The sequence below is a fragment of the Gallinula chloropus genome (genome assembly GCF_964237585.1).
Source record: "Gallinula chloropus genome assembly, chromosome: 15".
In the NCBI taxonomy this organism is placed as follows: domain Eukaryota; kingdom Metazoa; phylum Chordata; class Aves; order Gruiformes; family Rallidae; genus Gallinula; species Gallinula chloropus.
In genome coordinates this window covers 8,350,474-8,364,466 of record NC_140100.1, presented here as the reverse complement: position 1 = coordinate 8,364,466, position 13,993 = coordinate 8,350,474, and the positions used below count along the sequence as shown (strand labels likewise).

At 49.8% G+C, this 13,993-nt stretch overlaps 1 protein-coding gene across 1 annotated transcript in view; it reads right to left on the bottom strand.

The window, feature by feature from the left end:
- Positions 1-218: 218 nt before the first annotated feature.
- Positions 219-13,993, bottom strand: part of INTS1 (integrator complex subunit 1) — a gene marked incomplete at its 5' end in the record, with an annotated part of 30,839 nt that continues 17,064 nt past the window's right edge. The window contains 20 exons of the mRNA XM_084271104.1: positions 219-825; positions 1,206-1,315; positions 1,411-1,502; positions 2,020-2,090; positions 2,968-3,081; positions 3,655-3,767; positions 4,242-4,369; positions 4,643-4,835; positions 5,454-5,587; positions 6,061-6,184; positions 7,056-7,282; positions 7,910-7,997; positions 9,039-9,157; positions 9,661-9,790; positions 9,874-10,054; positions 10,423-10,563; positions 11,133-11,292; positions 11,920-12,174; positions 13,261-13,385; positions 13,739-13,837. Coding sequence (XP_084127230.1) covers positions 710-825; positions 1,206-1,315; positions 1,411-1,502; positions 2,020-2,090; positions 2,968-3,081; positions 3,655-3,767; positions 4,242-4,369; positions 4,643-4,835; positions 5,454-5,587; positions 6,061-6,184; positions 7,056-7,282; positions 7,910-7,997; positions 9,039-9,157; positions 9,661-9,790; positions 9,874-10,054; positions 10,423-10,563; positions 11,133-11,292; positions 11,920-12,174; positions 13,261-13,385; positions 13,739-13,837 — 2,720 coding nt within the window. The 3' untranslated portion in view covers positions 219-709. The remainder of the gene's footprint in view (positions 826-1,205; positions 1,316-1,410; positions 1,503-2,019; positions 2,091-2,967; positions 3,082-3,654; positions 3,768-4,241; positions 4,370-4,642; positions 4,836-5,453; positions 5,588-6,060; positions 6,185-7,055; positions 7,283-7,909; positions 7,998-9,038; positions 9,158-9,660; positions 9,791-9,873; positions 10,055-10,422; positions 10,564-11,132; positions 11,293-11,919; positions 12,175-13,260; positions 13,386-13,738; positions 13,838-13,993) is intronic.

Genomic DNA, 13,993 nt, shown 5'->3' with positions numbered 1-13,993 from the left:
GCTGGTTCTGACCAAACTCATCTATTAAACCCCACTGACCCTTCTGAACCTCCTCTGTTTCCTGCACATACTGCAAGAGGCCAGGGCAGCCCTGTGAGCACTTGGCCCTGGAGCCAGGCCTTCAGAGAAGCCTGGTCTAGAATAACAAGAGGCTGAAGAGCAGGGTGAGAGGGATGTCAAGCTACACTCGAGGCAGCACAGAGCACAGAAAGGCACAATGGAAACAAAGAGAGTTTTAATTTAGAAAGAAAATAACTCCCCAAAAAACAAAACCACCCACCCCCTGAAAACAAAGCCTTCTCTCCCCCTGCATGGATCTGTGTGTTCCCTCCAGCACGCAGAGCACAGAGGCTTGAGCTGTGAGGGCCAGCACTCCCTTCTGCTCTCCCAGCAGCTCTGCCTTCTGTGAGCAACAGAAAGCAGAACAAACCAGGAGCTGCTGTCCTAAGGCCCCGTGAAGGAAGTGGTCCCTGTTTGGCACAACGTTCAGGAGATCTTTCTCCCACAGTCACAGCATCATCGCCAGGCAGATCAGTCCTTGCCCCTGTCTGATCTTCAGTCAGCACTCTCCCGTTCTGGCACAGTCTGACCTGCTACATCACCTCTTTGATCCTCTAGCACATGGGTGGAAACACACTGCTCACAGGGCTTCAGGCAGCCGATGAGTCCAGTTAACTCCTCTGGAAGCAGAGCTCTCAGACCTTCATGTTCATATCATGGCCTCCATGTGCAGAACCTTCAGGGCCTCTGAGATCTGGGAGCTGGTGTCGATCTGGCCGTACATCCCCACCAGGAAGGCCCTGTGCAGTAACACCGCTGCGTGCTCTGCCGAGGGAAAGACAGCGTGAGGACCGACTGACCCCAGAGCTCTGACACAGAAGGAAAACTGCTTCCCAGGGTTTGCTGGTGGATAACACCAGCAGCTGGGCAGGATGTTGTCTCCTTTTGTATGGACACAGCCCCAGCCATGCTCTAGCAGCCCTGGGGGCATGCTATCCTGTAGATCATAACTCCAAGGAAAATCCTAAGGGAGCAAATCTACTTCAAGGAAGCCTCTATGGCAAATCCCCCTGTGATGCTCAGACTGAAGCTGCTATTGACACCTGTGTGTTCCATGGCCTGGTGTAGGCAACACTGGCCCTTGGCAGCTCCCCAGGGAGGCTGCTCCCAGCCCAGCTTTGACCCTCATGAGGATACCAGCTCACCTTGGCAAAGGAGGGTGTACTCAGGCAGGTTCCTCAGTGCTGTCTGTACCACCTCGAAGTCCCGGCTGCCCAGGCAGTACATGAAGGTGGGGAGGAAATCTGCAGCAATGCTGGGGGTAAAACATGAGTGTCAGTGCAGCCCAGCTCCCCATCAACTGACACACAAGACAGGCAGCCAGCAGCCCTCAGCTCCAGCCATCCTCACCTGGGGTTGTTCTGAATGGAGCGCAAAGCCAGGCTGAAGGCCAGGTTTCGGCAGGACTCCTCGGATGAGCTCATCAGCTTCTGGAGGTTTGTCTGAAAGCAGCAGCACAAGTGAGGCTCACGGGGCCATCCAGGGAGCACAAACTCCTCACACTTGCACGACTGCCCCTCCAGCACCAGTCCAGCCCAACACACATCCAGCAGGTACTGGCTGAGCCAGGAAATCCCTCTGTGTAAGGAGGATTATCCTACTTCTCCATACTTTAAAGCACCCTCATCTAAGTCTTATTCCATGTGGGACAGCTGAAGTTTTCCCCAGGCTCCAGTGTTTGACAGAGCTCCTTCTCCTCACTCCAATATTGGGAAGGGGACAGAGGGTTAATTTTTCCTCTGGCATAAAGAGGAGTTTAAGTGGACAATGACAGACCCAGTATGCAATGGAAAGAAAATAGCAAAGAAGTAAGAGAATACTCCCTCCTGTCAGAAGGGCCTGACTGAAGGTAAATTCCTCCCAAGGTGCTGAAACAACCACCCAAAAAGCAGAGGACAGGTAGGCTCTGGTGAACAAAGTATCCTTCTTCCAGGGACAGTTTGAGACACAAATACTCACAGCAAAAAAGGAGAGAATTTCTGGCCTCCTCCTGGACATCTCATCAATGTCTGTCAGCACCTCCAGGATGTCTGGTGGAAGACACAGATCGAAAGGGGCAGCTGAATTCACTGATCCAGGAAAAGATCTTTTTCCCTATAAAGCCAATCTCCCAAACAGTCAAGTTTTCCCACTTTTACACAGAGCTAGAGTAATAAAGGCATTCTTCAAAAGGGATGAGAATGGGGAGGTCACGTGCACGTCCCAACCTGCCCAGGCAGAGGCCACCAGCACTGTCATGCCTCAGACAGGGGAAGGAGTGGAGCGGGGTATGAGGTTTCCATGTCAGAACACCTCCTCCTGTACCTCAAAGATCTACACATAAAGCCTCTTTTAAAAAACAGCATCTAGGCAGGATTTTTTTCCCCTATTTCTAATGTGGAAGGAAAATTACCACCTCAGTACCAAAACTTAGGTCTGAACTCTGGGCACCTGGGATTTCAGAAGACCTTTGGAGAAGCAGCACGTTGTTCCCATGGGAGAGGTTAACATGATTTTCTTCCACAAAGACCATTTGGGGATTCCTAACAAAATCCTGCTTCTCACTGGGTTGGTATTTTTGTATCATTAAAAAAAATGACATTCCTATCAGCATTCCAGACCTGGCTCAACAGGAACTGCAGCGCTCCTTGAGTTACTCACACTATCTCCCAGAGCACTTACAAGATCCTTGAAGAGCCCCAGAGCAGGGGCAGTTGCAGTACTGCTGATAACAGCACCATAGGAAGCCTCTGTCACAGAAAGTTATGGACAAGTTCATCCACAACAAACCCACATCCTAACTGCTGGAGACTCCCAGACACAAGGCTGAAACAAGACACTACCCTGCAGCTCACAGATAAGTAACAGGGTTGGTGTAAGTCTGCATTTGCCCCCTGTCTTTGTGCAGCTCCACAGGTCCTCACTTACCCTCAACTGTTTGGCCTCTCGAGAGCCTCTTCATGTATGGGGCCATTTCAGCTGGTGTGAGAGGGGTGAAGAGAGACACGCTGACAAGGGGGAGAGAGCCAGCTGCTGCTTCGTCTTGGGGGGAGAAAGAGAGAAAGAGAGAGAACAGGTCACTCCTGACAGTCTGTGTAGTTTTAACAGGCAGACAGGTCCAGCACTCCCTACCAGTCCAGAGGTGGATCACAAGCAATATTGTATGACAATTCCTAGTGCTCACACTGTCACTTTCTGCACCTCACTGCACTTTCTGGGACCCTCAGCTGATGCAAAGAGAAAGAACCTTCTTAAGCAGTTTTATTACTGAGTGATTTCCCCATGCAGGCTGTAAGCAGCAGAGAAGTGGGTGCAGCCTTAGGGTCTCCTGACAGGTCAATCCTTAAGTGTGGCTGAGGAAGACAAAATCCACAACAGTGGAACTCACCTTTGTTCAGAGCTGCTGTTCTGCTCCAGTAGTGGCACCACTGACAGGGAAACAAGTTAACCCATCCCAGATACTGGTTTGTAATGGCAAACTTTAAATACCCTTTAAATACCCTCCCATCAGGCTCTTCTGAGGATGAGCACAGCACACAGCTCATAAGAGCATCTGTGCTCCAAACACACTTCAGGTTCACCAGCTGGAACAACCCTTCCCTGCAGGAGACTCACCATCCTTCTCCTCATCAGAGCCCCTGTCCAAGACTCCACTTCTACACGGCAGACTCAGCCCAGCCAGGAGGGACTTCAGCATTGCCAGGTCACTGTTGTCTGATGACAGGTCACTGGGGGAAGAGTTGGCATGTTCAGCTTTCAGTAGCATGGAGACAAGTTGCAGCACATGTACATACACTGAAATTAAGCTGCTCAGAAGCAGAAGCAAGATTTTTCCTTTCACTGTAACTGGAACTAGACTGTGGTGTTCCTCATATCTGCACATGGGACCTCAGAGCCACCACTGAGGAAAAAGACCCTTCTGCAGGCCCCCTGGACAGGGCTGCAGGGCACCACAACGCCTCAAGAGGGCATTTAGGCCGTTTTGTGACTTGAAATCATTGTCTGACTTCCTTGGCCTCAGCTTTCACCTATGAAAAGGGATATGCAGCCCATCTCAGCAGAGACTTGAGGGAACTAAGGGTGACATTAGTAGCTATAACATCACCTCCCCTTGCTGTCTTCTGTGTGGTCAGCTCATGGATGCCCGACTGCTTGAGCAGTCTGTGAGCTCACCACAGGCTGACTGGAGTAAGAAAGCTTACTGGAGTGGATCTGAGTGCTTCTGCAGGAAGGAGACAGCTGCCTGGGCGTTGCACGTGATGTACTTGTGGATGAACTGGACAAACTTGCTGATGAAGGCGGCCAGGTGTCGCGAGGATTTCCTGTAGTTCTGAGGAAGGATCCAGAAGATGATGGTTAACAAAAAAAAAGAGGTGATGCACTACCCCATCCTGCCCCTCTGGTACCAGGGAGGAGCTTCTTGATCTCCTGCCTCCTCTTCAAGCTCTCCAAGGTAACTGATAGACTTTTTTAGGTGTTTTTCCTTAGGCCTATGAAGGTTTTCCCTTCAAACAGGAGAGAGCTGGGCTAGCCCTGTGTTCCTTGAGCTTCTCCATCTAGTGGCTGTGCCCCGCACAGGGAAGGGGAGCAGTGACTTCCCTACCAGCAGCAGACGGATGAAGGACAGGAGACAGTCCCATAGTGCCGCCTGGTGCTCGTTCTGGAAGACCTGCGGCTGGAGCAGCTCCAGGATGCCCAGGACGTGGATGAAGAAGGTCAAGTGGTTCTGCTGCCTGAACTCCTGGAAGTTGAGGTGAACACGGCCGTGCAGCAGCGCTGCAATCATTGGCAGGTGCCTGAAAGGCCAAACAGAAGAAAATCCAGATGTAGCCTCTTCCTAGAAATAGTCCCACAGCATTACACCTCACTCAGTTCCTGGAAGGAAGCATCCCTTCTCCTCTCTCCCAGGGTTCTGAATGATTCCCTGTATCCACAGAATCTGCAAACCCCATTTCCCACCCATGTTCTGTTCCCTGGTCTCCAATTCCAAGAGGACTGTTTCAGGACAGACATGAAGGCAGAAGAGATGCTGCCTTGTTACAAGCTGCACCAGGGCAGGTTCAGATTAGATGTCAGGAAAAAAAGTTTTTACTGAAAGAGTTGTGGGGGCCTGGCACAGGCTGCCCAGGGAGGGGACTGAGTCACCATCCCTGCATGTGTTTAAAGGATGGGTAGATGAGGTACTTAGGGATATGGTTTAGCACAGGACAGGAACAGTTGGACTTGATCTTAAAGGTCTCTTCCAACCTTGTGATTCTGTGACTTTGCTGCCCTTTCTCTTGACTTTTGTACACAAAAGCAGATTCTGTCACTATCATTGTGACTGCCCCAAGTTTGTTCCAACCCTAGGACAAGGATGGGTGCTTTTCAGTGGATGCCACAGCCACATAGAGGGTGAAAGGGAAGAGCAGTACCTAAGCAGCAGGATGGGATGAGCCACAGCTAGCTTCCTGCAGGCCATATTGGCATCCCAGACACGGCTTTCTGATGACTTGGAGTCACTGGTGTCTGCGAGGAGGTTAATGAATCTGTGAACCAGGGCATCGAGCTAGAATGGAAGTAATGAGTAAGCAGTTAAGTTTAAAGCACAATCAAGCTCCTGGCTCTTCAGCAGTGCTTCCCAATTCCTCTCCAACTACTGAAGGGGGTAACAGAATTATTTTCAGGTAGAATCTGTCAGTAGATACAAAGTTCCAGCTGGCAGGGGATCTGAAGTCCACAGTCTCTCCAGACATCAAAGCAGGATCAGATGGCTGCACACTTGTGCTTTACAGAAGCCTTTGGCACACAGAAGCTTGTGGAGCTTACACTGTCTTATAGAAGGACACTGCAAAAAACCCTGCACCTGAACTCTCTACTCCTGGGAGTGCAGGCAAGGAAGGGGCAATAGAAGAGCAAGGTAAAGAAAATAGAGTGACCCAGAAAGCTTTTGCCAGTCCCCTCCTTTTAGACTAGGCATCAAGGTAGCATCCACTCTGGGTATGCAACTGGAAAGGGTCCTTCCTATGTCTCTAACTTTACCTTGCAAGTGCTGCTGTCTCTGGCTCCTTCACTGGTGAGAAGCATCTCAGGCAGAGGCACAAGGAGCTCAGGTAGCTGCAGGTATATCTGAAGCAGAAGGTCCTGGCAGCATTTTCCCACAGAGCTGAAGGAAAAAGGGAAAGGTCAGCCACTGCTTATTATGTTATTTCAACCAGCAAACATCCCAGACCCTTGAGGTTAGTACCAGCCTCCCTGTGTTTGGCAAACAGACCGTGTAAAGACAGCAGCCACCGCTAACCTGTACCTGTGTTTTTCAGCCTTTCCTTCTTTTGAACTACTCCTATCATCCCAGTCTATGGGGACCCATCCTCAGGCCATGTGGAGGCCAAAAACTGCAGTAACAAAGGGGCACAGGGCAAGGAAACTCTGCTTCTATCTCCAGTGAAGAGTTCCTGCACATGGTACTGAGGGTTGTCCCCACTTCAATGGGAACAGCAGTGAGAAGCACAACTACTCATGCTGTCCAGCCTGTTCCCTACACACAGAGCCCTGGCACAGGCTGCACTGGGAGGCAGCACGATGTGGCAGCAACTGAGGCTACTCAGGATCCTTTGTACCACCATCACAAGCAGGGTTGGGTTAGGTCAGTGTGTTTCAATGCCACAAACACACCACCTTGTCCTTCCCACAGTGCTACCGCAGCTGTTAGGGGACAGTCTAGTCTACCTTCACTGTGAGAGCAACCCTAACAGTCAGAAGCACGTCTACTCATCCCTTATGATTCAAGGGATGAGTAGACAAGAAATCCCATGGTAGGAACTTGTTATTAAAAATAACCAATTTACTTTAAAAAAGACCAAACACAAACCAAAGAGACCCACAAAAAACATGGCAAGCATTTTGCCCCCAAGTCCTACAAACAAAAGGGCCTTGAAATGTCAAAGTCCCCTTCCTGGCCCAGGTACCACTTAAATGACAAGTAATTACAATTACATTGTCCTCTAACTTCTCTTTATGCCCATTTGCAACCTCACCTGCTTCCCCACTGCTGGATGCAGTTGGTGAGATACTCGGTTACTTTTTTGATGCTCTCAAGGTCCCCGTGAGAACAACTGAGCAGCAAAGGCAGTCGAGACTGGATGAGTGTGCAGGAGGCCTCATCTGTGCTCTGGTACCTGGTTTCTGCTTCAGCCAGGATCAGCTCCACCATGCTGATCAGTTCTGATGCCTTTAGGTGGAGCACAAATTCCTCACGACGCTTCTGCAATGCAAGAGGATACCCAGAATGGATCCAGACTGAATCCCAAGATCCTTAGTTCCTTCTAGTCACACTAGAACATATCCTAGGACTAGACTTAAGGACAGTCTCATATCTAAAACTGAGAGCATCCATCACAGCCCCAAGTGAAACCCTTTTACCCCTCTTCTACTTCTGAACTCATTTACTTCCCACTCAGCACGTGTGATACCACAGAAACCCTAATTCAGTCACCAATCCAAAGAAATTCCCCTGTGGAGAAGAGGTGCCACCCCCTTTTCTGAGTGAAATGGGAATTACCCCACACTGCAAGGTTTTACCTTGCTTACCACTGTAGCCTTGTGTCTGGATGTTTAATGGATATTGTGGCAACTGCTGCAGGAGCTGCAGAGGAAATGCCAAGTGGGCAGAGTTACGTGTGTTCCTATCAGCTTTTTGGACTCAAAACTGCCACTGTAATATGTAACAGAGCAGAGCTGCTCAGATACCAGCTGAGGTACAGGCAGCAAACTTGGCAAGCTGCACCTGTAAGACTCCAACCACCTCTTGGGCCGTGGCAAACTCAGGCACTGTGAAAGCATCACCTCTCTCTCCACCCAGAGAGGAATCTTGGAAGAACTGAACCACTACCTGAGGAGTTCTTTGGTCCCTTCCCTGCCAGATCCGAGGAATGTGAATACAGGCCCACAGGAAATCCAAAGATGCAGTTGGGTCAAACCTGCCAGAAGACAAAAGAAGACAGCTTTGCAATTAGAGTCTACGCAGCCCTCGGGCAGCACACAAACACGTGGTGGTGTCTCTAAATGTCATGAGTACTGTGAAGAAAGAAACATCTGCAAAGGTAAAAATAGAATGCATTTAAGCCCCAAGAAGGGGTTTGGTTCTATTCCCAGACTATGACTAAATATTTGTTGCAATAAGCATGGCACAGGGTCTGGAGCCAAAGAAACAGCATTCAGCAAGAGTGTGGTGACTACACAGAGTCTTGCACCACAAGGCCAGAAATTGGTCATTGACACAAACAGTTGGTACAATCAGAGCAGTGACCCTACTGCTGGTGTACTCCTGGATTGCAGAAATCAATGAAATCGTTAATGAGCAAGAAATCAGTAACAAAATAATAAGCATACTGAAATGCTGCTGGCTTTAGAAGTACTGCTAGGTTAGTAATGTCCTGAACTACTCCTATTAGGTGTTAGCATTTCCTGGTGCATAAGTGTAATGAGTTTAAGCAAGATCCTACTACAGTGGCACCTGAGTATTTGAGAGCAATAAATGGAAGCTGAGAGTTAAGGCTGCTCCAGAGATCAGAACTGGGAGCCTGATGCCAGCAAGGGGCTTACAGAAAGCCTGGTAATGGAGTTTAGTGCGACCACAAGATCCAGCAGAGCCTGCCCAGGTACAGAGACTGCTGCCTGTTTGCTATCCAAGCCATCCTTCAAACCCCACGCTCATACAGATTATCAACCAGGGCAATGCTAGATGGATTACCCAGCCATTAGCTTCCTGGTTAGAACATGGCCAAATCTTTATGTGCTGCTTCCATCAAACAGCAGGCAATATTTATATCAAGGTACACAAATCAGCATGATGGAAATCAGCATACTTCCCTCAGAGCCTAGTTTTGGCTGGGTTACATCTCCTGGCAGCCGCAGCGTGGAACACGGCAGCTCTTTTTCTCAGCTCCTGTTTGTTCTCTCTCAGGCACAACGAGACACAACTCAAAACTCCTTGCCAGGCCTGAAAAAACAAGGCTCACCTTTGCTCCCTGTTTCTGCAGAGCAGAAGCCTGATGCACTGGTGCAGAGTGGTCCAGCTGGACTGGTGAGTGAGAAGAGCCAGGAGATACGGGCGGAAGGATGGCACCTGGGACCCTGCCTGGAAGGGCCAAACAAGGAAGAGAAGTAAGAAACAGATCCTTGCTGTGAGGTAATGTAGGAGATGCCACGTCTATTACAGAAGCATGATGAGCCAAGACACAGACAGCACAGAAGACAACATGTGGATTTAGGATTTGAACTGCAGCACTGTAACAGAACATGGCATCGGCTGTGACATCCAGTGTTTGTCTCTGCTTCAGCAGAGCACTCCTGGGCAAGCAAAACCACCACTGAAACCACAGCTGGCTGGGCTGCTGGAGGACCATGTCGTGTCTGTAATGTACTTCAAAGACCTGAAAAGCCCACAGTTGAGGAAACACAAGATGAAACATAAGCCTTGTGCTAAGGATGCACCAGAATCCTCCTCCATCAGCCTGTACTGTTTTGGAACTGGTAGAGTGACACGTGGCAAAACAAAAACCTATCCCTTGCCCTGCTTCCAGGGGCAGGGCAGCATCCCAGAAAGGTGGTTGCAGCACAGTAGTCCCTCTACCCAACAACCCTTACTTTGTTCCAGGAGAACAGTAGCTTCTGCTGGAGATCGGGGCAGCTGCTGATCACCTCTGGGTCCAACATCTCCAGCCAGTCATTAAGAAGACCAGAGGAGGGCCCTAGCCAGGCTGCTTCAGTACTGAGGAGAAAACAAAGCCAGTATCAGCAGTGATGCCATGAACCCAGGCCTAACAGTGAATTCCCATCACTGCCTAGGCTCACCTGCAGCTGTCCAGCTCCTTCTTCACTGGTGTTTCTTCTTTGTCCTGGAGCAACAAGGAGCTCACCACAGCAATTGGTTTCATGGCAGGAAACCTGGCAGTGGTCTCAACAGTAGCTGAGAAGAGGACAGTCAGCAGCTCCTCCAGGTATGGAGAGTGAGTTTCCATCAGACCTTGAAGGACTTAGCAGAGGGAGAAAGATGTCACTCATTAACTTCAAGATGTGGGAACCTTGTAAGAGTATCATGAAGGCAATCAGTCTGAGAGCTGGGCTCAGTAGGGGTGAGGGAAGCCATTTTGAGCTGAGACAGGCTTCTATTTCTCATTTTGCTAATGGAAACCAGCAGTTCACCAAGAGACCTATTCCCAGCCCCAGCTCAGGTTATAAACACACATACCAGTGCAGGGGAAGGAGCTGATACAAGATAGGACCAAGTTTAGATCAGTTCACATTTTCTGCTCCAGGCAGAACAGCTTCCCACAGCCTGCACACCGGGCTCTACCTCGCTGGGCTGGCAGTGGAGGGAGGAGAGCAGCAGGACAGCTGTACCTTTGCTGATGAGCTCGGGCTCCACGTTACACTTCTCTCCTGACTTCAGGGTTGCAATGATGGCTCGTACAGCAGAGCTGATCAGGTCAGGGTCCCGGCGGAACGTCAGAGCCTCTGTCAGGTGCAAGAAGCCACCTCGAACTGCAAAGAAACGACAGCGTTGGCAGCACAGGGCCAGCCCAGCCCCTGCATTATGTTTCTCTTCTACAGATGCCCCATGTTGTTCCAGGGCACAGCTACTCAAACATACAAATCCACTACTGACATTTTACTACCACCCTTGACAACTAAGAGAATATAACTACAAACCCACTCTATGCCTAAGCTCTGGGTTACAGGCGCCTCCTCCCAACAGATGGCTGATGATAAACAACTCTCCAAGTCATAATGTGACCTTGTTCCAGAGGTATTTGTGTATGCTGATCCTTCAGGACTACAGCTAGCACAGAATTCCTGTCCTGAGTGATGGAAGTTTTCCCTTGAAAGACCTGCTGGGCTTGGTGAGATGCTACCAGGTGTCTAAACTCCCAGAGCTAAATCACTTGTCTGCATCCTCACAGACTGTACACAGCACCACACAAAACCTCTCTGCTGTTGCTAAGCACACTTCTCTAAAAGGCATCCCACCCCACCTTCTGCTCTGGGTGCAATTTTGTTTCTGTCCTTTTCCTGTCCCCCCCTGAGTCCTATAAGCTGCCCGGTGCCAGTACCATCATTGATCCTGTGCCTGGAGGAGTACTGCACAGCAAAGGCCTTCAGCTGAGCACGCAGAGGACTATCTTCCACTGCAGGGTTCTCCAGCCACTGCAGCATCTGCATGAGGACTTTGAAGAAGAGTGAGGAGAAGGCAGTATCCTGTGGCATGCAGCGCTGGGGAGAACAGCAAGATGGATGTGTTTATACACACTTGAAGAATACACCAAGGATAATGGGAAAGATGCAGACAGTGGCACATGCTGCCAGGAATACAGGGAGCACACCTACTCCCTTACATGATAGCTCACTCAAATCAAGGCAGCTGCTTCTAGTGCACAAATACAAGATAGAAGGCCCAGTGACAACCCCACAATACTTCTTCCAACACAATGAGGGGTAACTTTGTGCCTTTTTGCACCACGATGAAAGGAGATTTCAATTCCATTGAATAACTTGCAGCCTGCTCTGAAGATTTCTTTAAGGGATTACAAACTTCAGCTCTCAAATTGTCTACAAATACCCTGGCTTGCAAGACACATCCCTGGCTACAAAACAGCACCAGCTAGGGATCCCAAAGCGGAGACCCACAGCTGCAAATCCTCACTATTACATGGTTACCAAAATGAGTAGGTACACCCAACCCTGAACGTACATCCCAGTTAAGTCCCCCTGTGTCACGCTCCCCAGGCTCTCCACAGGTAGAGGGGTCTGCACACAGCAGATGCACTACAGGCTTCCTGCTTCCTCCTCGCTCCTCTCTGTTAAGTACTCCAAAGATTCTCATCTCACACCTGTACTCACCTGATACTGGCAGAGCTGGCGCATGAGCGGGCAGGAGATGAAGTGGCTGCGGTGCATGGCCATCACCAGCGCGCCGCTGTGCGGGGAGTTCAGCAGCGCAGCCACCGCCTGGAGCAGCCGCGCGGTGATGCCAGACACCTGGGTGTCCCCTTGGCGGAGCAGGGCCAGGTCCTGCCCCAGGGCCTGCTGCAGCGCCAGGGCGAGCGGGCGCAGGTTGGAGCTCTGCCATCGCGGGTCTGGATTCAGGGGGAAAAGCTGGCAGGGCACAGAGGGGGATTAAGTTTGTGAGAGCAGGTGAAAGGACCTGCTACACCATAGACATTCCAAGGCAGAGGAATGATTTACCTTGTAGTTATAGAATCATAAGGTTGGAAAAGACCTCTGAGATCATCAAGTCCAACCATACCTGTCCGCTACTAAACCATATCCCTGAGCACCTCACCTACCCATCTTTTAAATACATCCAGGGTCAGTGACTCAACCATCTCCCTGGGCAGCCTGTGCCAGTGTCCAATAACCCTTTCAGTGAAGACTTTTTTCCTAATGTCTAATCTGAACCTGTCCTGGTGCAGCCCAAGGCCATTCCTCCTCATCCTATCACCTGTCACTCGGGACAAGAGACCAATTGCCATCTCTCTACAACCTCCTTTCAGATAGTTGTAGGTGGTGATAAGGTCTCCCCTCAGCCTCCTCTTCTCCAGGCTAAATAACCCCAGCTCCCTCAGCTGCTCCTTGTAAGGTTTGCTCTCCAGCCCTTTCACCAACCTGGTTGCCCTTCTCTGGACACACTCCAGGATCTCAGTGTTTATCTTGTACTGACTGTGGGCTAACCAGAACCTTCCAAAAGAGCTTTGTCAATAGTTTAGTGCATGGTACAGGAATATATGTAGAATCCACAGAACCCTAACGTGACTATCAACACCCACACTGGGGGGGAAATCACCCTACTACCCAAATATGGGCAAGGAACTTGGCCAGTTAATTCCCTGTAGGCTCCTCCTGGAGTCAATGGAAGGAGGGAGGTTCTGCAAGCAGACAAGCAGAGTACAAACGGTGTTTGCACACAGCTTTGCTGCCAAGGCCTGTGAGCATTTCACAAATCCTCTAAGTGCTGCTGGGAGGAACGGGGCTACACACAAAGCAAACAAGGTGCAGAGAGAGTAACATGCTAGTAGGCACGATCAAAAGCCACATGGTGTTCAAACTACAAATAAATACATACATACTTACTGCCTGCAAACACTGCAGGAGGAAGGGGTCAAAGGATGCAAGTGTAAGAGAAATGGTTTTTTTCAAGCTGCTGCAGGGAAGCAGCTGCTCAGCCAGAGGTTATACCAGTACCTGCAGTAAGATGCCTGCCAAATCATCATCTGGGCCCAGAACCTGGACCTGGCTTAAGGCCCGGATACGGCTTTGGCCTTGAGAGTTCTCAGGACTAGATTTTGACCTTGTAGTCTCAGTGCTGTCTGCAAGAAGGAGAAAAAAAAAAGAAAGAAAGAAAGAGAAATGCTGTTATGGGAGCCCAAACCCTGGAACACCTTCAGCTTTACAGGCTCCAACTACTGAGGAGTTCAGTAGCTTTTCTCTTGAGGCTGAGCAAGCCCTATTTTTCTCTATCACTCAGAACAACTCATTGCAGCATACTCCAGAAATAATGGAATTTCTCCCTTTGCCAAGAGCTAAACACTCCAGCTTGCTGATATATTGCAACACAATTCCTTTTGAAGGCAGCTTTTCTTGTCCCTCTCAACAGCAACAGAGGAAGATGGTTTGGAAGATGACTTTGATATTCAGAAGTTTAGGCTGGGGCAGGCAGTACCTCTGCGGGCTGGTAAGGAGGCAGTGAGCAGGGAGTGGAAAGTCTGGCCTCCTGTTGCTCCTCTCTCATGCTGAACCTCCACAAGGTGAGCCATGTAGTCTGAAAAAGGAAAAAAAGTATGAACCCATCATCATCTTGTCCTCTATTAAAGCAGGACAGAATTGGTTGCTGTTTGTACAGCTCCCACAGTGAAGAAAATTTGCCATTCCTAGGGACTTTGTTATCATGATGCTTTTAACCCTTGTTTCTTGCACA